This window comes from Channa argus, chromosome 16 (genome assembly GCF_033026475.1).
Source record: "Channa argus isolate prfri chromosome 16, Channa argus male v1.0, whole genome shotgun sequence".
NCBI lineage: Eukaryota > Metazoa > Chordata > Actinopteri > Anabantiformes > Channidae > Channa > Channa argus.
Window position 1 is genome coordinate 14,887,182 of NC_090212.1, and position 22,337 is coordinate 14,909,518.

Sequence of the window (22,337 nt, forward strand, 5' to 3'; positions counted from 1 at the left end):
ATTCACTTGACAGCTGGATGAGAACACAGCTGCAGTGAGAAAGAGAGACTGAGAAAGATGGATCTCAGCATTAGAACTGCTGCTACAGCCGCCCGTTCAAAGATGTCTAGATAGACTTTTTTTCCCCTCATTTTGGTTTTATCAAAGTTAACCGTGCAACTCCAAACCACTTCCTCTACTAAGTAAGGAGGCCATATGAAACTGTCACGCTGCTGGCTAGAGCTACATATTGTGTATTTCCCTCACAATGAAAATACGCACAGCTGATCTAAAAGCTATGCGTACGACACTGCGCCAAGAAATCCCTCACCACTGTTCTGTAAACACAGATGATCTTTTTAACACTTTCTCTGGCCTCTTAACCACACTGCCACTACAGGATGAGACAGAGAGTGTTCTTCTAGTTCCTCTTTAGAGCTCGTTGTTCCAGCAATTCACTTTCTGTGGAAGTGGAGCGGCGTGTAATATGGAGCAGCACAGTTTTTCTTCAGGGTGCTATTAAGCTTATAGTCTCTTGTTTCTCCTCTAAGGAGTGATGGGACAGTCAATTTTACCAGAAGCCAAAGATCCTCTCTGCTGCCCTCACAGCCATGCATACATACCTAGATCTCTCTCATTTAATCTACCTTCCTGTCTCTTTCTGTTTCCGTGGCCTCCTCAGGTGAGCACAAATACAGATAAACATATACACCCCCACACAAGTTTACGCTTAGAGAGGGTGCTCACAAAGTGATGAAAGGCAGTTTATTCTGCATTCACTGTGATAGCTCAGCTCACTGTGCAGAATGGCTGGACATGTTACCACCTCTGACCGGGGGAAGCCATGGGAGCCAAGACTGACAACAGCAGCAAATACCAGCGCTAGTGTGTATGTGTATGTGCATGTGTGTGTCCCAGCGGTAATAATCACCCGGATTAGAGTGGAGCCAAACCCCCGCAGGGTCCTTCTCTCCCCCCTTAGCAGCCCATCCCTGCCTTGCCCAGCCTGCAGCTCTGATCCCCAGTTTGAACAGCCATGGGAAGCAGAGCAGCCGGCATGATATCTCCAATGCGCCTAGCTTCCAGACAAACAGCCAGAGAGGCAAAAAACACTTCTTCCTTTAAATTCCCACATATGTCTAACTCCCCTTTGTCCTATTGATCATTCATAGCTAAAATAAAACACCAAACGAGCTTGGGCAATACAAACACACATAATCTATTCAACAAGCATACCCTTTAACCACAAGGGTGCAGTGAAATGGAAGTTGATACAGCCATCAATACGTCTGGGTGAGGGATGCAATATGTTGGCTACAACAATGGGAAGGCGAGGAAAAGAAATGGGTTATAACCTAATAAGAATGTGCATCATGTCTGGATAACTCACAGACAATGTGAGAGATTATTACGGAGTTGTAATGTTGCCTGGATGTACAACATGCCCCTGCCTGAAATAAATTCAGCTGCGATTCAGTGGGAGGGTGCCCTGATATTGGCAACTATCAACAATTGTCAGAGGCACTGCTGTGTTCCAGTGGCATTTGTGACAGTACAGTGTTGCAACGTCAAACAATTTGTCTGGTATTATCAACCAACTATTTTAGGAGGATGCACATAAACCTTTCCATTCATCCTCTATTATAATCCACGCCATACTACAGTTCCTCTCCGTGCAGATGAAGACCTAAGATTAAAGAGCACAAAGGGACCAATGTGACATAAACCATTAACATATTGTGAGGACTTGAAGGAGTTTGTTATGTAGTAATAAAACCATTAAATTTCTTTCAGCTACTCTATATTTTCTGTAGTGTCACTGCTACGTTTCTGGGGCAAAGCCTATATTAGATAAAAATGCATGTAAAGTTTTGATATTGGGAAAGGAGTAATGATTTAAAATTGACTAATAAATCAGACTTATTATAATTAACAATGCTTTATCAACCTGACAAGTAAGGAAGAAGACAAACAATAAGAAGCAGCTCGCTAAAATGTTGATGAATTAGTAATTAGCCATTAGTTTGATTCAAATTGTTTGGAGTGATTAGATTGCTTAAATGTTATTCGAAAGACAGACAACTCACAGATTTGTGAGTTTTCAAGGGCCGTCAAGTAATTACTCTGCAATACTAGTCTACAAGACATCTAATCATATGATAATCTTTTAAAAAAAGTTTTAGTGCTTTAGTCCTACAAATAAAATTAAATAAAATATTTGTCCATACATGAGAAGGTAAAGCTCACATCCGCGCTTCCACCTAATCTACAATCAATAAACCAAACATCTCCCAGGCTTACCTTTGATTTTTCTGCTTGTTCTCCTTCTTGTTGAGAACCCCCGGCACACAGTTGGTGAGCTCGGTCCAGTCAGCGTGCAAGCCGCAGCTCCAGCCGGTGGAGAACCTAGAGAAGAGCCAGGTCTCCTTGCGGTTCGGCCGGTAGCAGGTACACTTCTTCTGCCCCGGTCTGCAGTCACAAGGGACCTCTAGACGGACATTCTGGACCAGGTGCCTTCCGAAGGTAGTCCCCCCGGTCTTCTGGATGTGCAAAAACACGATCACGTCCTCCCCTTTGATTTCGAAATCAATCGTCCTCTCCAGGTCCCTGACGGGAAAGTAGTATTTCTTAACGTAGTGGGGGTCCGGAGTGGGGAAGATGTCCCCTTCGTCTTCCTCCGTAAAATAACCGTGCGGGGAACCGAAATTGATCACCCCGGGGGCCACGTACTGATAGAGAATCAGCATGAAACACACAGATCCGACGACGATCAACAAGAATTTGCTGCTCCTCTCGACCATGTTCCTTCCCAGTGCGGTTCCTACAGTACGCTACCATTTCCCAGTTAAGCCGACAACAGTGACCAGGGCGCTCGGCTTCTTCATTCTCGTTTCTCCCTCCCCCGCCAAGAAGGACTCGCTTTGCGGGCTCAAGAGTGTCTCATTCCGCTTCGAGACGACCGAAGTTGGCTCATTGTTCACTGAAACCGTTCAACACCGTGAAAGACGCATTGTAACTCGCTTAAAGCTCCCCCCCCCCGTGGCAGACCCTCCCCCGTTTACTTTACTTTGGTTTCCAGTCTACACAACACAGACACACTACATCACCATGGAGTTACGTACCCAGGATGCAGCGCGAAGCCTACCTTTTTCAACCTCTCTCTCTCCCTCTCTCTCTCTCTCTCTCTCGCTCACTCACTCTTTAAAAACCAAGTGAAAGGGAGAGTCGCTTTAATTTGTTGGTTCACGAGTAACGACCACGTCATCAGGAAGACGAGGGTTCAATAGAGCTCAGGGCGTCACGTGACTAATAAGCGGCCATGATGGCACGAATAGATGGCGCCAGTGTGGATTTAAATGGCAATAAATGGCGCTGGTATGGGTTTCAAGCCGTGATAGCTCAAACGCAGCATCGTACAAAACTCAATGGATTAAACTTTTCTGAGCCTTACTTTACCTCTGGGGTGTTTTCAGAATGGTTGAAACAGCTGGGCTAAATAGTGATCTGTAGCTATAGCTTATGTCGACCTCTCATTGGAGTCACAGAGTCAAAGATGCAGATTTTAAAAAAATCAATACGTAGCAAGGTTTTCTAAATCTGCAAACCCAGGCATATAAGGAAAGAAACAACTTCTTTTTTTTTTTTGCCAGTGCCATCCTTAATACAATTAAAGTGTATCATGTTTATTTTCCTCATGATTGCTGTAGAAGTTATATTTGAAAGACCCCAGCTCATACGTGAAATGATGCCTTTATACCCATCATCCACTTAGTCTTTGGTTATCATGGTGTCATGACTTCTTCCTTTCCTTTCGGCTTGGCTCTTTGCTCCTCCTCTAGACCTCCTGCCTGGCAGCGTCCTTCTACCAATATAGTCACAATCTCTCCTCTTATCATATCCAAACCACCTCAATCTGGCCTCACTAATGTTCAAATGCTCTAATGCTCCAAAACATCTAACATGAGCTGTCTCTCTGATTTTTATTATATTTGTATTGTATTGAGTTAATCATTCAAGTTGGCATTTTGAGCAGTCACATGAGATTTCAGACACTATTTGTTGTCATACTGCATTGTCACTGTCAACACCTATATGAGCCACACAATTTTTTTCATCTCTAAAACGCAGCATTGCATTGTGGGATTGTTAGCAGAAAGTCGACGCCATATACGCCTCTTTTTTTCATTCCAACTTGGAAGCTTTGAGTGCATTATATGCAATTACAATTAGCCATTTAGCGGATGCTTCGATCCAAAGCTACTTACAACTAAGCAGCAGACACTAGGGACAACTTGGGGGCTCAGTGTCTTGTCCAGAAACACTTTGACGTTTAGCCAGTGGGACCGGGAGCTGAGCCACTTACCCTGTGGTTTGTGGATGACTGCCATCCCATAAGTGGAAAGATTTATACACACAACATTGGGACACTACTACAAAATGGCCACCACCCTGTATATGGATATATACTTATTATTCACACAACCTGGTTCCAACTTTATGCTAAATAATGCCAGCAGTTTTCAGTTACTAACTCCTTGTTGATTTTGGTAATGAAGTACAGTGCAGAAATTGTACCGTCTATCTTTATCTTCGGTACCTTTGGTCACTGAAACGTAGGTCTTGGTGTCATTGGAGAGTTGATTGTCCGTGATGAACAAGCAAGTGCAACATGTGCTATTTAAAAATGTTTGCTGGACAAAAGTCATTTTACATTACGAAGAGTTATAAGGCTTAGAATCAAAAGAAAATTCAGAATTCAGAATTTTTAACATTTCATCAATTTTCCTCAGGAAACAACTTTGTTGCCAATGTTTACGGACTACAAATGTAGCCTAAGATTCCAAGTAATAACCAATTTCAATAAAAGCAACCACAAAACAAAATAAAACTATTTAAATGCATATTATTATTTTTCTTAACTAAATGCAAAACCACTGTAAATTAAAGTAAATATTAGTAGTATTACTATTATTATAAACAAGCAGTTTCTCAAAAATTACCCTTCATCTCCACTGTCCAAAACACTAAACTGCCTACACAAGAAAATATCCGACAACCATGAGATCAACGGTTCGTGGTGGTTCACGCTGCTTCTCGCGTAGTTACCGCTGGTGGTCAGCACCGAGCTCTGCTTCTCACTTACAGTACCTCTCTAATGCAGTTGAAACAACTTGTCAGACATATTTCTGTGACTCCCAGGGGCGACTGCTATCGAACATGTTTTGGCTAATCGCAAATACGAGTGGAAGAGAGACACATGTTTCCACTGGCTCCAGCAAAAGCTGGATGGTGCGTCTTTTTTCACCAGTCCTCCTGATTTTTAGCTGAAAATTCTCTGCCATTTATTTTATTTTTTTGATTGCAGATTTTTATTGTGGTAACAGAGCAGAACAGGAAAAAAATAGTCTGTGTGTAAATTTGGTGAGCTACCAGATCCGATTCCCACACATTTCTCAAATGAAACCCAGTCAGTTAGACGAGCCCGATCAGGAGGCCCCGGGGGTGAGAAAACAGTAGTCGGTTGTGGTTGATAGCAAATGAGGTTGGTAAAAGATGAGGGTATATTTTCACTTTGAGTGGGTAGGGTTGATGATGGGATGTGTGTTTAGTCAGGCTGTGATTGCTCATGTGCTTATCCACAGTTTCAGCATCCATGATTTCCCAGTGGGTGGTGGATCTCCACAGACCTGTGCTCATCCTCATCCTGAAACTTGTCTTAACTTATAATTTATGTCAGGTAGATTTCATTTGTGCCAGGTGTTTTAACATATGGTTATCCTTCAGCCACACTTTAAAAGTGTTTCTGCATGTCTGAAGGGAAAATTGAATTTCCTTTTCCTGTCTTGTCATTTAAAATCAAAGTGAATTTGCAGAAAATGGATAGTAATTTTGGATATTGTTCTTTTAGCTATCACGTTTCTTTGTCTTAAGTAATCCTTTATAAATGTTTATAAGTTGTAACACATGGCTTTAGCTGTTGACATATGTCTGTACTGTTCGACATGTAAAATATTCTGTTACAATTTTTAAAAAACTGCATTCAAAACATTAAATTTGCAACAAAATATACAAAAAGTACTGCGAAAGCATTCACTATGTAGATACTGTACATTTCAGAATAGAGCATGCGTTTTACCACTGGATTATGATTATTGATGCATTCAACTGTAAACACCACTAATTTTATTTTGCTTTATTTAGCTGACTTATTTTTCACAATCATAATCTGACCCAACTGAATTTCTGAAATAAATATATTGGAGTAAAAAGTATAACACTTGCCTTTAAAATGTGAAGTACAAGTGGTAGTAGTCCCTTTCAAAATATTCATGCAAAGTCGCCCTGTTTGAAAAAAAAAAAGCCCACAATTGTCAATGCTTGTTGACACTTAAGCTGTTTTTGCTTAAGTGTCACTTCGTCTTCTGTCAACTTAATCAACTGTATTTATCTCTCTGCTCTTCTCTCATCCTTTTTTGGTCCTAGCTTGAGCTACACATTTGTCCACATCCTCGTCGTCCCGCTCACATTTCCTTGAGCTTAGACCACAGCCTTGTGAACACCACATGTGAATTGAATTTTCACCAAATTCTACATTTACAATCATGTCACGTAAATCAGCTTGATTTGCTGAATAACAAAACTCCTGCTTCATTCAGTCTGGGTTTGGCGTGTTTGCACCTTGTTGGACTTTTTTTTAAAGATGTCACTTCCCATTCCTTCCCTTCCTGAGATTATCCCAGCATGACTGGAGCTGAGGAACGAGCGAGCTGGTCTCAGTCTTGAATAATTCAGCCTGGTTATTTACATGTTCTTTACTTACACTGAAGCAGCATCCGCCTGTCACACTGCTGTTTAACACACTCATGATTATGACTTCTGCCTTGCCCCTGGCATTACCCAGTTGTATTAAATACTGAGAGATATTTGTAAGTGTGTGTGTGTGTGTCTGGCTGTGGTGCTTTTCTGTAAGACAGACAGAAAGCGACTGCGAATATTAATACTGTGTGTTTGTGAGTACTAACTTTTGTGTGTTTATGATGGTACGTTGTTATGTGGGTTTTCCTCTCACCATGTGCAGTGTCATTATGAGCGGCGTTACTTAAAGAAGATGGATGTCACAGAGTGTGTTGCCCTCTGGCTCGCGTATAGAGATATGACAGTGTGTTTATCATTGGAACCAGTTTATTGTTGCCTTTGCATAATGATCCTGTGTAGATGGATATTTTCATACTGTTTCCAGAGGCTTTGAGCTGTGTATTACGTGCTGCAGTGGTGTATCTCACGCACACATTGTGTCTCTTGTAATGTATTTTAGGCACGTTTTATTAATGAGGTTTGTCTTGTGGTAAAGGAATAACACTCACATATGTTTAAGAGGAGTGAAGGACACAGACACAAATATTTACAAATGTATGAGACCCAGAAATGCCCCCAATTAAAAATGTCTGTTTATTAATAAATAAACAGGTGCTCAGTGGAATTATAGCTGGTTCTCATGTTGACAAAAGCTAAACAGGGTTCATTCATGAGGCCTACATCTTTGTCTTGACCTTGTCTTAATTTTGTGGAATCTTCTCTCAGGCCCTAATGTCCGCCCTCTCTACACACGCACACACACACACACACACACACACACACACACACACACACACACACACACAGGTACACACATCATGCTCAGACATGTTCCGTCTGTTTGTGCTTTATTTTTCACTCAGCCAGCGGCCAGGGCCAAATTCCACAGAGAGAAAAACTCAAAACAAAGGCAATAGGGTATTAAAACACACAGCCGCAAAAAAACAATTTTTCGCAACTTACATTTTTTGTGTGAATGTTGCAGCACATTTGTTCTTTACAAATAAACAGGCAAAATGAAGTCGGAAGAATTAGAAATCTGTTTTCATCACGAAGCTCTGAAATGAATTATTCCCTAAACCTTCTGAGTGTTTCAGATGCAAATATTTTCTTTGGATGTGCCTAAAGGGAAGTGCACACTGCAGAAAGAAAACAAAACTGGGCGCCATGTATTTCCTACATTCCACTGTTTGAGTGTGTATTTGAGTAAGTGTGTGTTAATACACAATGTTAAGTTGGAGTTTGTGTACATATCTCTGTGCACCATACAGACGCAAATATCTGCATGCATATTTTATCTACATATAGCCCATATAGCAGCTTTGCTAAGAATTCTACTTTTACAAGGTTATAATTAGTCAGTTTTTAAGTTGAAATTGTCAGAAAGGTGATAAATGTATTTTGTGTTTATTAATGAGGCTTAGTGGGTGATGGAGTCTTCCTGTAGTGCATCATAGTACTGTAAGAGGTAGTTCTAATGTTTTGGCCATCCCATTTGAAATGAATGAGGGGGTATGAATGTCAGTAGGCTTCAGACATAGTGTTTGTATGATCACTACCAATTTATACAACAATATACTCAAACAGGAGTATGAAAGCACGGTTTCTTCTTCATTACCAAAAACTGAAAGAGTGCCTTCAACCAGTGATTGACTGTGTGCACTGCGAATGATGGTACATGTGGTTGAACACTACTACAAAAATTTCTCTTTGAAAGCCCCTGCAAGTGTGTAACCTATGTACATTTCTCTGCAGAGCTGTTATTTTGTAATGACAAGCTGACCCTTGGAACCTTTTTGCCAGGGGACAAGTTTTCTGTGAGTGTGTTGGCTATAAAAGTTCTTTCTGTCTCGCAGACATGAGGGATTAAAGTCCACAAGCTTGTGTCTATATAGAATTGGATTATCTCGCTTTTCAAGGCAGTTGTTAGTTATACTTTATTTAAGGTGGTGCACATGACCACAGCCTGCTGTGTACTGTCCACTAAAAAGGTATTGATTATTTGTGTTTAATAGCTGATTTTTATAGGTTTTATTTTCACACACTTTCACATCCTCGGCTCAGTCTAATGTTATTACGGATGACTGTAGCTCAGACATCATAGATCCCAGCTTTTGATGAAGGAAATGCCTTGTGATCGGTGGAAAATAATATTGCACTCAATATCAAATTTCTCTGTCAACATTTGCCTTGGGAAATTTAGCTGGTACAATGGCCGAGGACTCAAATAACCAAAGCTCTTTGTTTGAGTGGAGCGCAATCTGATCTAGCTTCTGCTCTAGTTCTTGGAAGACAACGGACGGCTAATGGAAGCTGCGTAACCTCACACTGTCTCACCTCTTTCCTTCTTTCCCCCTCCCTTCCCTCTCCCTTTTTTCTTTTCCTCTTTTCTACCACTTTCTCTTCTCTCTTGCTGCATCTCACCCCTCGTTATTTCCATCCTTTCTTTCATGGTTACCCACACAGCATCAGGTTTTCTAACAGAGAAATCCACACTGTCCTCTGAAACACAACTTATCTCCTTTGAAATGGGCAACAATTAGTGAGCTGTTGGTAGATTTCGCCTCACAGTCCCGTCTCCTTCCGTTCTGTTTTATCCATTTCGTCTGACCCTTGTCGCTCCTCTGCCCTCTGGCTCAACTTCTGTCTCACGTCAATTACACATTATTGGCATGACTGCTTGGCAAATACAATATCACTCCAAAGATAGCTGTGGAGTCAGGCTTCAGCAATGTCTCTCTGCCATGAGCAGATTGTAGATTGCAACAGAAGCTCTGTTTCAATTCAATGATCCTGCCAAGGTATCTTCTCAGGACATGGAAACAAATATCTGTCTCTTTGTCATATCAGTGTAGTTACAGTTGAAAAGGGTCATTTGTGGTCACCGCCAAGGTGCAGTACCATAATGTGGGATGTCTCCAACATATTTATGCCATAGGAAGATGAGAAACTTTTATTTCCTATAATTCATCCAGGAAGAGCCAATCTAAACCTACAAAGAAATGCTGGTATGTCTCAAACCATGTTGCAGCCTTTTACATTATTTATTGTATTTTCTTACAGGAAGCCAGTAGTTTTGGGATATAGACAGAAAAACATTTCAAACTTAGCCACCTAAGAATGGCAATGTGTAACATTTTAGCATAAGATTTCCTCAGAACCACATTATTGTAGCATTGAATTCATTTAAGGAAATGGATTGTTAAAATCTTTGAGGAAATTTTTAGAGGCTGGAACGAAGCTCTGACATCTGACATTTGACAGATGGCATTCGAACAGCTTTGAATATTGAGCCACATTAATGAATCTCAAATAAAACAAATACATCAAAAAATAATGTTACAGCATTGCAGCGGAATGTTGAGTTGCATGTTTTTTGTCAAAACAATAAGTATTTAAATTGTATTACCACACAACTAGAAGGTAATTAGGATTTAATTAATGTAGTGATTTAATGTTCTCTGCAACATAGCCCCTGTCAGTCTCTGCAAACGTTTCATCAAATAAGTGGAAAACAAGTGCACTTTGCAAAGTAGAACACACACATTCTCGTAAGTCTTAAAAGCTTTGATATAATCAAGACACTGGCTGAGGGCTAAAATATACCAAAACCATGACATGTCCCTTTAAGACGAGTATCATGTACAACAACAAAGACTCTGGTCAATCTTTTTGAAAATGAGATCTGACGTCATCTCTCAGAAAACACACCAGCAGATGGATCTTGGAATGGAAACCAGAGTACGTACTGTATGACCGCTTTTTTTTTTCACTTTCTTTTCTGCATTTTTCTGCTTTTTCAGATTGACAGGGAAGATAAAACTGTTTTCGTGATGGATATGGAAAGATGGAAATCAGAGCGCAGAGCTCCACCCCTCTCCCTCCCTCCTTCCTCTCCTCCCCCACAGCCTCGTCTGCCTACTAAGTATAAGCAGATTAAAGTTAATGATCTAAAGTGAATTAGATATTTAATCATCTTAGCACAGTCAGGTCATAACTCTGCGCTGATCTGAAATCCCGTCTGTTTGACAGTGCAGAACAGAAGCACAAAAAGCTAAACTCAGAGGTCGACTTGTAGCCTCCACTAGGTTCCTCTAAATCAATTTGGAGATTGAGAAATTCAATTCACCCCATGAATTATTTTTTTAGCTCTGCTATGATGCAAAAACTATGTGAGTGAGGACAAACAGCAGTGGAATATAATTGACCCTAAAAGATGAAAAATACCCAGAGAGATGGCTCCATTGATATAATTTCCTTCCTCCTTTTTAAACCGCTCTCATCATCGTTCCCTTTGCAACACTCTTCAGCCTCCATCTGAACTCTGACTGATTGAGGTGCGAGCACTTTGATTCGGCACACTTGGTAGCCCTTGACACACACGTGCATAAACCCTTTTCCTCTCAATTCATCCCGGTTGAGTTTCTCTCTCTTCTGACTGGGGTTAAGGGGCCTTCTTCAGTTGTCTCTTGATACCAATTTTATCGCATCACTTTTACCTGCGTCAATAAATCTGAATTCATCACCCTTTCAAGCCCACTTTTCACGCTCTCAGCCTGTGAAGTAAAACAGCAAATTTCAGTCCTGTTCCCACACTATAATGTGTGTCTGTCTGTGAGTTTTGCTTGGAATCTTTTATGTTTTAGAAAAACTCCTTGCAGGAATGTTCAGAAAAACCGGAAGGCTGTCACGTCCCCAACACTCAGCTGTGACTCATATTACCAATTCACTATGACCGTCTGTCTCAGGCTGCTCAAAGTTCACAGCCAGACAGATCTGATGATGAAGTTTTGCGGTGACAGAGAGAAGTGTGAGGAAAGACATGAAGAGGCAGACGCATGAAGCTGTAGAGAAAAAAGCTGCAAAAAAAACCCAGCAGTGCTATTATAGCAAAGAGATACAGTCTCCTGGTCCAGTAACAATGTTGGGTCCTGTGGTTTCCAATGAGGCTTTGACAACATCTGAGACCTCCTGTGTTGCCTTAAGACTGTGGAAGCTCACTGAGAACACAAACATCAAAAGGACTGCAGCTTGTCTGCCAAACCCCCCAACAGCATATGAGTCTCTGTGTGTGCACCTTAAGCACAAGCTGCACCTCTCACAGTTAGGCAGACTGTCAACCCAGTTTTAAACACACACACACGCACACACACACACACACACACACACACACACACACACACACACACACACACACACACACACACACACACACACACACAAACACACACACACCCACACGCGCGCGTATGCATATGTATGTGAAAAAAACCCACTCACAGAAGTGTATTTGCAGACATTTGCACACGTCTGTGCACAGTGGAGTGAATTTGACTAAATGTCACATCACTGAAGCAACCACACATGCACCTTTCCTCACCAGCCAGTCAGATAAAAGCCAAGAGAGGAAGCAAGAGAGAAAAGCATTTGTTTTGAAGAAAGAGAGGAGCAGATACAGGCTTAACTTGAAATTTGAGGAAATTCTGGTGAATAGTTGTGTTTGTGCCTCTGCTGTCACTGGTGTAACTCTTTATGCTTTTGTTTTGCTGCAGTCTTCACCTTATCTTCCTTCCCACTCCCGATGAGATAAATGTGTTTCATAGAAAATTAATGATTTTTAGTTTGTTTAGAATATAGTGGAGAGAGAAGGTGTTTTGCATCTATAGTCTGTGCAATCATCATATTATTAAAAAATAATGTGTCCTAGTGCATAAAAACAGCAAGCGGCCACACTTTTTCATTATGAAAGTAAAAAGGAAATCATCAAAACTGTGCTTCCCCTGTAGATAAAGTAAATGAGCTTTTTTATTGCCGTGGGGGTAAACTTAATTTGGACTAGATTAGGCTTCTGTTTTCTCTGGTATAGGATGAAAAACATGGTTCAGTTAAAGTCCAGGAGTTTGTTTCCCACATATTTTTGGGATTCATCCACATTTTGAAATTATCAGCTGTGAGAAAAAAATCAGTGAGAGTAAACGGCAAAGATGTTATTTCACTGGATATAATCTCAACATTTGTCCTGTTTTTATGACAGTACAATAAAGCTTGTTCTGTAGATGATGCCTTAATTCATAATGCAAAATTTATGATGTAAAATGTGTTACCATTTTTGACACTACTCCACAGCGACCCACATAAATATTTTAGACTACTATAACAAACTCGACCAAATCTACTCATCCGTTTCAGTTGTTTGGGAACTGCCTGTCCCTCCGACGTGGGCAGAATGCCACACCTGACAGCTGACAGATGTTTTTTGGTCCCTGGTTTTAAATTGAACCTCTTCGTTTATCGTCTTCAAACATGTTGAGTTTTCCATTTTATATATTTATATCTATCTATATATATTTATTTATTTTTAATTAATTTTTTTACAGAGAAAGTTAACACAGAAAACAGCTCCAAAAGTGGGGTCCTCCTTGGTTATGTCAGAGTTCATCCACTCACTATGTTCAGCCAGAGACTTAATTAGCATTGATAGATGTCCCTTTGTCAACTTGTGTTACCTTTGTAAAGCATGGTAGCATGGTAGTAATCACACGACTGCTAAACACTGATAGACAAGGCAAAGAACAAGCATTGAGCTGGACATATGCAAATGGAGTATTGGCAGATTTTTTTGGAAGATAAATGCTGTGTGTGAGGATGAAGCAGTTGCTCTAAGAGATTTTTTTTCTTTTTTGAAAATTTAGACTCAAGATGCAGTGAGAAGATGAGAGGACAGGCTTTGCAGTGGGACTTTTTTTCATTTCTCTGCCCACGTGTTTATAAAGCGTACTGTTCAGTTGTAGCCTGGTTTCTTAAATGTCAGATAAATAAATGAACTGGCTTCCTTAATTAAGTAACCGCTTGATTTCTGCTGCAGAAAGCTGGTTATGTGTCTGTACATACTCCATCAGGATGTGTCCATGAGGAAAAAGAAATGCTACTGTATAGGAAAAGGAAAAAGCATGACTATAGCAGCAGGAAGTAGGACACAGGTGATAACTGAATGGTGAAAAGTGCATGTGATTACTACAGTATATTATTGCACCAGTGTTGCACTGTTTCGTGATGCACTGCGTATGTACTATAATGTGTACTTACATGACAATACAGCTATTTGCTTTTATCCTTTAAGAGCCCTGCAGTAACAACCTGTCATTTTACTGGTTGTAGAACAGCTTGTCAGAGGAGTTCAGCTGAAAAGTATCTGGCTGGCAAACGCTGGCACATTCAGAGAAATGCCAATTAATGCCCTTATAAATAAAGAAGATAAAATGAATAATAAACAATTTTGCACAGAAAAGCCTATTAATTGAGAGTGTTGATTAGAGAGGTTTGTAGTCTCACAGGTCACCTATGTAATTTGGTATTCATCTAATTAGACTTAATTATGATTGCTTCTTAATTGCCTTTTGTTCCATGTTCTGGTAATAATGAAACAGAGTGTTGCTGAGAAAGACAACAGCTGTAACATGTTCAACAGTGAATTATTTTGGCTTTGTCACTTTGTGTGTGTGTGTGTGTGTGTGTGTGTGTGTGTGTGGGTGTGTTTTTAACTATTGCATCAGCATGCCTCCATGGATGTCAGTCCACCCCTTTGGTCCAACAACTATCACGGCTCCTTGCTTTTGTAACCTTATGGACTTTAGACATCTTTGCTTAAAACACATCCAGTGTTGGGAAAACTGAATTATTATTATAATTTCATTATACTTAATTCAAATTACAAACCCCATTTCCAGAAAAGTCGGGTCACAATGCAAAACTTCAATGAAAATAGAATTGACCGCGAATTTACTCTTTTACCATGAAGCCATGCATTTTGTAATTTGTGAAGAAAGTAGTTTAGACGCTGTGTTACTGAAACAACCAGGACTTTGCCTGAAAAAGATGTCATCCACATACTTCAGTGTAAATATCCTGTCTAACTTGTCAACAGTGCTCAGTATAACTTGTGCCTTCACAGATGAGCGAGATGCCCATGCCATGCGATTTAAAGACCCCGCATACTTTCAAGGGATTTCAGAGGTGTGAATTTAATTACAGAATTATTTCTTTGTTTTAATGCAGCGGCCCCTGTTACCCAAAGGGCCCAAAAATCATAGCCATGCAGTACTGGTTTTTGGCTTTGTCTCTTACCTACTTAGATTTCTCTCAATTCTCTGGTTGTTTTCAGTATGATAATACTGTAACATAGAATGAAATACCCAAATTATTTTCAATTGTTTGCAATTTCAAACTATTAATACATTATTGAGCTACCGGTATTTGTTAATTCATCCTTTAGTAGATAGTGAACCTTACCCTCTCTTTACTCATAAAAAGACTCAGCTTTTCTTAGATGCTTTTTTGTACCCTATCATGATACTGATCTGTGTGGTTGGGGGCCGCTCCACCAAGTGTTTTATTTTTCTTTTAGCATGGCACAACTTTTCCAGTCTTTTTTTGCATCCTGCTCCAACCTTTTATGAAAGCATTGGCATCAACATTCAAGATGACAAAATGAAGAAATGACAAAAAAAAAGTCTCATATGTTGTCGTTGTACTGAACAGTTGCAAATCAATGCAATCCCCTTTTCATTTAGATTTTACACAACAACACAGTTTTTTTCTGGAAATGAGGTCAGTACAATCTGCATAATATTCACTAATAATGCTTTTGGGGATGAGATGTACCAGCTAGATATGATGTTGTTCTTTGAAGAAATCTAGCTAACATTCATGTGTTAGTTTGTTTGTTTTGTTAAGAGTTTATTAGAAAGTGGAATCAGAGGAGCACAGGAACTGAGAGCGACCGTGCTGAGTAGTCTGATGATGTGTATGCTCACTAGTAAAAAACATGGTGTAAACAGTTTCTCCCATCATTACCAATCCTCCCACTTGACACGAACACGTCATAAAGCATGTGATGGTACAGCTTCCCCTTTTAGCTGTAAAAAGTACCTATGTGTAGATCACAATATAGCATGAAATGGAGAAAAAAATCCACGTTCAAACAGTAATGGTGAGATATTTGTTGTAGTTTCAGTACAGTGGCCTAAGTGTCAACTTTATGATTAAAATTGAATAATGATTAAAGTTCTGAATCTGCAGCATGAAACATACCAGACTGAATCATAGCTAAATATAGTAACTTGGATATGACACATGTGCATTTGCTCCTGCAGCAAAGTGGAAACAGAGAGCAAGTGTTTTTCTTTTCACAGCATGATCTTTAACTCACCGTGTCCGTGACTTGTTTTCATTAGTGGTCAATTTATGACCTCTGCTTCAGTGTCTCTATGAATATGTGTCCTTTTTTTCTTTCCTGCCCTGCCTGTCTCTCCCCGTGTCTGCGCTGTATGGATGAGTAGTTACATCATTAGTATGCCATTAGCTCTGATCATTGATTCCTCCTGCAGCATCTCCCCCCTCCTTCCTGTTCGCTGACACGGAATTCTGAGGAAATCCGTGAACTTTATCACCTTCAGCGTTCTGGTTTCCTCCTCAGAATTCCCACAGGATCAGCACTTTCCTCCCCTCCAGATCTTTTCTAATTATCCTGCTCCTGCCTTTCAATAAATAATTACAATAAAGGTCATCAATCAAAACCGAAACATTGATAACTGAAGAGAAAGTCCAATATCCCCTTGGCACAGTGGTGCTGCTGTCATAAATACAATGACAGACTGGGTGGCTTAGTGTGTGTGCATCCTGGTGTGTGTGCATTTCTGGCGGCAAATAATTTTCACATAAATCATGTGCTAAGAGATAGATGAGAGGGACTAGTGAATGCACTGCACACATGGGCTGCTGTGATTAAGCTTTGTCTGTCTGCGTGTGTATGTGAGTTTGAAGGGGTGTGCGTGTAGTTTTTAGATGATAAATAAACAAAATATGATCAAACACAACAGTTTGACCAAGAATTAAGCTGGGGCTAAGCCCACAGGCACTGCATTTTGATTAGAACACACAAACACACACGCACACATACCTGAATATGCTAATCTGCAGTGAGAGCCGTGAGGGAGTCGCTTCGGTGCCAGTGATTGGTTGCTATCTGTCTCGCCTGGAGGACCGGCGAGGCAGCCAGGCCTCCCGCCAGGCTCAGCCCAGAGAGGAGCTCTGATAACGGGGTAAAAATGTGAGCCATCCTCCGCATCCGCCTGGAGAAACCACCGCCTCAGGCCTCTTCTGAACTGAAGCTGCAGCCTAAATGGGTTTTTGCGCCTGGCAGCTCAGTAGAACACAACACAGTAACATGCTGTTTCATTGCACACACACAGAGTCGCACATCCTCCCACAAAAAAAAAAAATCCTCACAAACACACATTCATCTACAATTGCTCTCATACGTGCATTCACCTGCTCTGCCACTTAAAGAGGGAAATTAGAAAGTCAGAGAGGAACATTGTTTGCTAAAAGAGTAAACATTTGCTAGTTGTGTTTGAACGTGGGAGCCCAAATGCATTCATTATCCTGTTGCTTATTGAGGCCTTGTGCTTTGCATGTCAACACTCTGCCACCCCCGTACACTCATCATAATGCAAAGTCAATCGCACACATGCACACATGCACACATGCACACATGCACACACAGCTTCAGTGATTCCAAACTGAGGAAATGACTTACACTGGACTTTAATAATATTCTCATCCTTTTCTTTTGCTTCCCCTCCCCTCACATCTCTCTTCTCTGCCTCTCTATCAATCTCCTTCATCTAATTGGTCCAAATATATGCTGGCGGTGCCACAAACAGCACTAAATTAGTTTTCATCAAAACACAGTTCCACCTGAATTCGACCTGAAAATGTGCTGAACACACAATGATAAAGTGGTTAGGCCTTTAAAGGTGTCAGAGCTGAGAGATGATGGTTAGGAACACACAGATTTGCTGAAATGGAGATTTTTTTTTTCAGATAGTATTTGGTGGAAAAACAGGTTTCTATTAGGAAAAGGTAATGGGTAGAGCCAGGCATATCCTTCTACAGGACAGCTGATGGAGAAAGAGAGAGAGAGGGTATCTCAGCCGTCATTGAAGAGACAGAGCATAAAACAGTTTGCTAGGCATGTCTAAAGATAGAGAGAAGAGCTGAGAGGTATGGGAAGAGAAGATGGCAGTGGGTGGTTAACCAGCCGATAACGCTGCATTCCAAACAGGTGAAAAATGCGTCACAGAGCAGATCTTCGTCAAAGCTGATGATGATTGCTTATCATCAGCTGCTGATGTAGATGTTATTCACTACGAAGCACAACCACCTCACCTGGTGTCGTTCACTGACATCCATTGTGATGGCACAATACTGCACAGGTTTTTATTTGTGTCTGAGTGTCAAGTTATTTTTATTCCTGCATCATGCAGCAGGGACCTATAAGACACCACGAATTGATAGAAACAACCTTCAGGATGCAGCACAGAATGTTTTCAAATAATACTAGCAAAAGTTCAGAAATAAATTCAGTAAAAGAAGAAATTCATGAGAATAAAACTGCTTGCTAAAATATATAATATAAACTTGGGTTTGGCAATGTAAACATAAAACTAAAACACAATATTTTGTGGTGTGGTTTTATTTTTGCTGTAAAGCAGCAATTATGCATTGTCATCAGGCAACTGGCCATTATATAATCTATGTAAGACATATTCTTATCACGAGGAGGATCTAATATGATGGATGATATGATGTGCCACAGTTATTAAATTCAGTAGTAAATTCAAAAAGAAACCAACCAACAATACCTTCTGACACAAATTCAGTTGAAATTAACGTAATTGGGTTTTTTCGTTTGTTTGTTTTTCAGGGGAAGCAGGATATGTAAACACAGCCTTTACACATTGTAATTTATGAAGATTTGTGGTGAGCCAGTCAGTAAAGAGTTGGATATGATGGAGCAACATTTTTCATTTCTTTGGAGTCATGCTCCTGGATATGTAATGTAAATCATATAAATAATATCACTTTTTTACACCATTTTTTAAATACAAATGAAATATATTTAATAGGTGCATAACATACAATTGAAAAGCCAGAATGATCTTAGTTAAATTAAAGTTTTGATACAAACTTTTAAAGATCAGCATGGACTTGATGTTTGACTTGTGTTATGACACTGTATCTATGATGGTTAATTCAGGCGAGGAGGTTCTAAACATATTTCTTTTTCATTTCCTGTCCTGATTTACCACTAACTGAAAATGTTTCCATGAGTCTGCTTTCACTAAATGAAGTGAAAGCGCCGTGTGGATCCGTCATTGTAAACAGTCGTGTGTCAGTTGACATTTAACATCTCAAAATGAATATGTTTAATCCTAAAACTTTAACAAACACATCAGATTGGTTTCCTACTTTATAAAACCTTTGCACAGCTTTTCTTAAATGGTTTGGTTCCTAGATTGTTTACATCCTCCTGCAGTGCTCTTCTTCACCTCCTCCATTACTACCTTTTATGGTAATTAAATGGCTGCAATGCTTTGCACTCTGCAGAGAAGTGTAGACATGCACCTTCAGGAATGTGTAAAGCAGAACATGAGCCACAAAAACCATGGGAACATGGACATTACAGTGTTGAGACACTCCAACTCGTTCATCAAACACAATTTTGTATTCCAATTATTGCTGAACAGACTGGTTGATCAATTGTCAGTGAAGTTAAGAAATTCATTCATTTTATGAAGAAAAACATGTCATGCATTCTGTTTCAATTTTTTTTCTGGTGAAAATATGCTTATTCCCTGTTTTTTGTAAATTGGAAATGAATTGGCTGTTGGATTGTAACTATTAGTCCCTGTCAACTATACCATCTTTCATTATTCTGTTAAAGGTCATTCTGGACTTTGGTAAAAGCAATGGTAATAATCACTTTCACTATATAGCTACTGTATCCCAACTACCACCATTACTACTACTACTACTACTACTGCTACTACTATAACTAATAATGCTAATAATAAACTGTATGTAGTCGTTCATACACAATCTTTTGCTAAAAGTGCTATGTATACTAGGTATTTCATAGGTCACACTAAATATATATATATATATGTATATATATATATATATACATATATATACAGACTGATTTATAGTAATAGTAATAAATATGTATATATATATTTATTATTATTTTATTATTATTATATACAGTGCTAATGCCAAGCCAAAATCTCATTTATTTATTATTACCTGACACCTTTGAGGACTGCACCTTTTTATTTAAAACTGATTTAAATTTTAATCTACACTCCAGGTGTGTTTACATCACACCTCCATTACTTTAGGGACTTATTAGGAGCACTTTATTTCAATCTGTGCTCCAGACGCCCATCATTACCACACATCCAGGCTGCACTGGCTTCCCTTTAACTCTCCTTCCTCTGCAGCGAGAGGCAGTAAGGCAGAAAGGTTTGCAGTGCTGGTAACTGCCATCCGACAATATTAATGGCTTGTGTGAGTATTTGTATGTGTGTGTTTTCGCCTGTTTTTATGTGTGTGGCAGTCTCATTAAACAAGGTCTAGGCGCACTTAGTGTTTACAGACGATTATACTCACACATCAACACTGATTGGAATAGAGAGATAATTGCCCCAAACAAGTCTTTCTCTTCTCTCTCTCTCTCCCACACACACACACACACACACACACACACACACACACACGCACACACACTCTTTCCTGTCTTCCTTCCCACCTTCCTAATCCCAAGGAAATGACTAACACCTGTCATCCAAGCTGTATAAGATAATTAATCAGACATTGCAGCAAATGTCACTACATCTACATTTGCGTGCACACACACATGCACACTGAGCAGGTGTTCTTGTGCTTTGTGGAAATAACTCAGCATCGGTGATGTGAAAATCATCCTTTAAATATTATTGAGTCTCAGCCTGCAGGTCGAGCTGAGTGTGTAAATGCGCTGTATTGTAAACTCGTGAATTACTTTCCCATAATGCACTCTGTCAGCCTGACCTTGGTTAAGAGGCTCTGTCTGCTGCGCTATAAAGCGGGCAGGAATGCCGGTCCTGTCACACCCACACCCAAATGGCAGGTAAAGTGAGAAGAAAGGAAGCAAATGAAAACCACATAAAATATCCAAAGATCTTGGATGGTCAAGATTCCAATGTTTATGACTTGCCAGAGTTGACAAATATCTGCATTTCTTCAAACAGCATTGTATTATACATAAAGCAAAGGTTTAGCGAAGAAATACCTAAGCTTTTATATTTTGGGTGTGGCTGGCTGATGTTGACATTGATGACTCTAACTCTAGTCAACCTGCCACATAGCCACATAGTAGATAATGGTGGCAGATGTCAGTTGCTAGAGTTTTCCATGTTTATCCTTATTTTCAGCATAGTGGGTCTTTTACTTGAGTGGTTTTCAAATGGTTTTGTCATTTATATTGGTGCAGTTTAGGCATTACTTCTTATCTGTTAGCTATCTGCGTTTCTAATTCAGTCATACATTTAGACATATGCTTAAACAGCTACAGCTAAGTAACATGTGTATATACTTTTTGCAGAGGTACTGCACCAGGCCATTCTAACGTTATCATGCCATTGAATTTAGCAGATCAACTACCTAATGGAATATTTATTTGGAGTGAGACATGGAAAATGGGAAACATCTAGAGGGTGTAGTAGATGGGACAGGCACAAAGTCAACAAAGTCTTTGGAGAAAAGAGGTTGATAAAACATTGGTCTCTGGAGCAGGAAACTACTGACCCATAGCTATTATGCTGATAACTGCAGAAAATAGCCTTTGAATGGTAAGATAACATCCAGACCCAGTGACTCCACAGTCTCCTCTTGTACCCTCAAGCAAATGCAGTACAGAAACATCAGTTTACTCCCCAGTGGCATTTTGTCCTCATTTCATTCAAACTAGATTTACTGAATAAAAGCTTCCTTAATGAGCGAGCTGGTGGGACAATTTATTAAGAACAAGTCTTGGTTGCTTAATGTTCCGGTACTGATATGGGTTTGGTTCTTATTGATTCACATACCAATATTAATTCATTTTCTGTCCAATTCTACTTCAGATCACAAATGTTCAAAATCAATGTTTTAAATATGGTGACAGAGCAAAAAAAGTGGAAAGTGGACACATGAAAACTGGACAACGTTCAATTTCAACTACAACTTACAAATGCAGTTCTTTACAATTTCAGTATTTTTTTAGGTTCCCACCTCCAGGGTTTCGTTTGTTGAGAGTAAAGACATTATTAAGGAAGTTAAAGCCTAGTCTTCTCCCTTTCACAAACAAACATCTAAGAAAGTGATTGTGCTGCAAACGTGAATAAACGTAAATAGCAATTTCGCAGCAGCAGTCTGTTGTTCAGCAACAAGAGACGACAAGACAACACTATAAGATACCGAGAAGCAACCACAGTCCCATAAACATGTGTAGCTGACTGTCTGTGTTGTAAAGTATGGAAGGAAGGAAGGAAAAATATACTAGTAACACGGGAGAATATAAAAAATGATCGCAGATGTGATATCAACGGGTGAAATCAAATTTCTCTCTCACACATCTC

At 39.8% G+C, this 22,337-nt stretch overlaps 1 protein-coding gene across 1 annotated transcript in view; it reads right to left on the minus strand.

Moving 5' to 3' along the window:
• hs6st1a (heparan sulfate 6-O-sulfotransferase 1a) overlaps positions 1 to 3,041 on the minus strand; it is a 52,010-nt gene extending 48,969 nt beyond the window's left edge. The window contains exon 1 of the mRNA XM_067479453.1: positions 2,281 to 3,041. Within this exon, the coding sequence (XP_067335554.1) occupies positions 2,281 to 2,780 (500 nt within the window). The 5' untranslated portion in view covers positions 2,781 to 3,041. The remainder of the gene's footprint in view (positions 1 to 2,280) is intronic.
• Between the last annotated feature and the right edge of the window lie 19,296 nt (positions 3,042 to 22,337).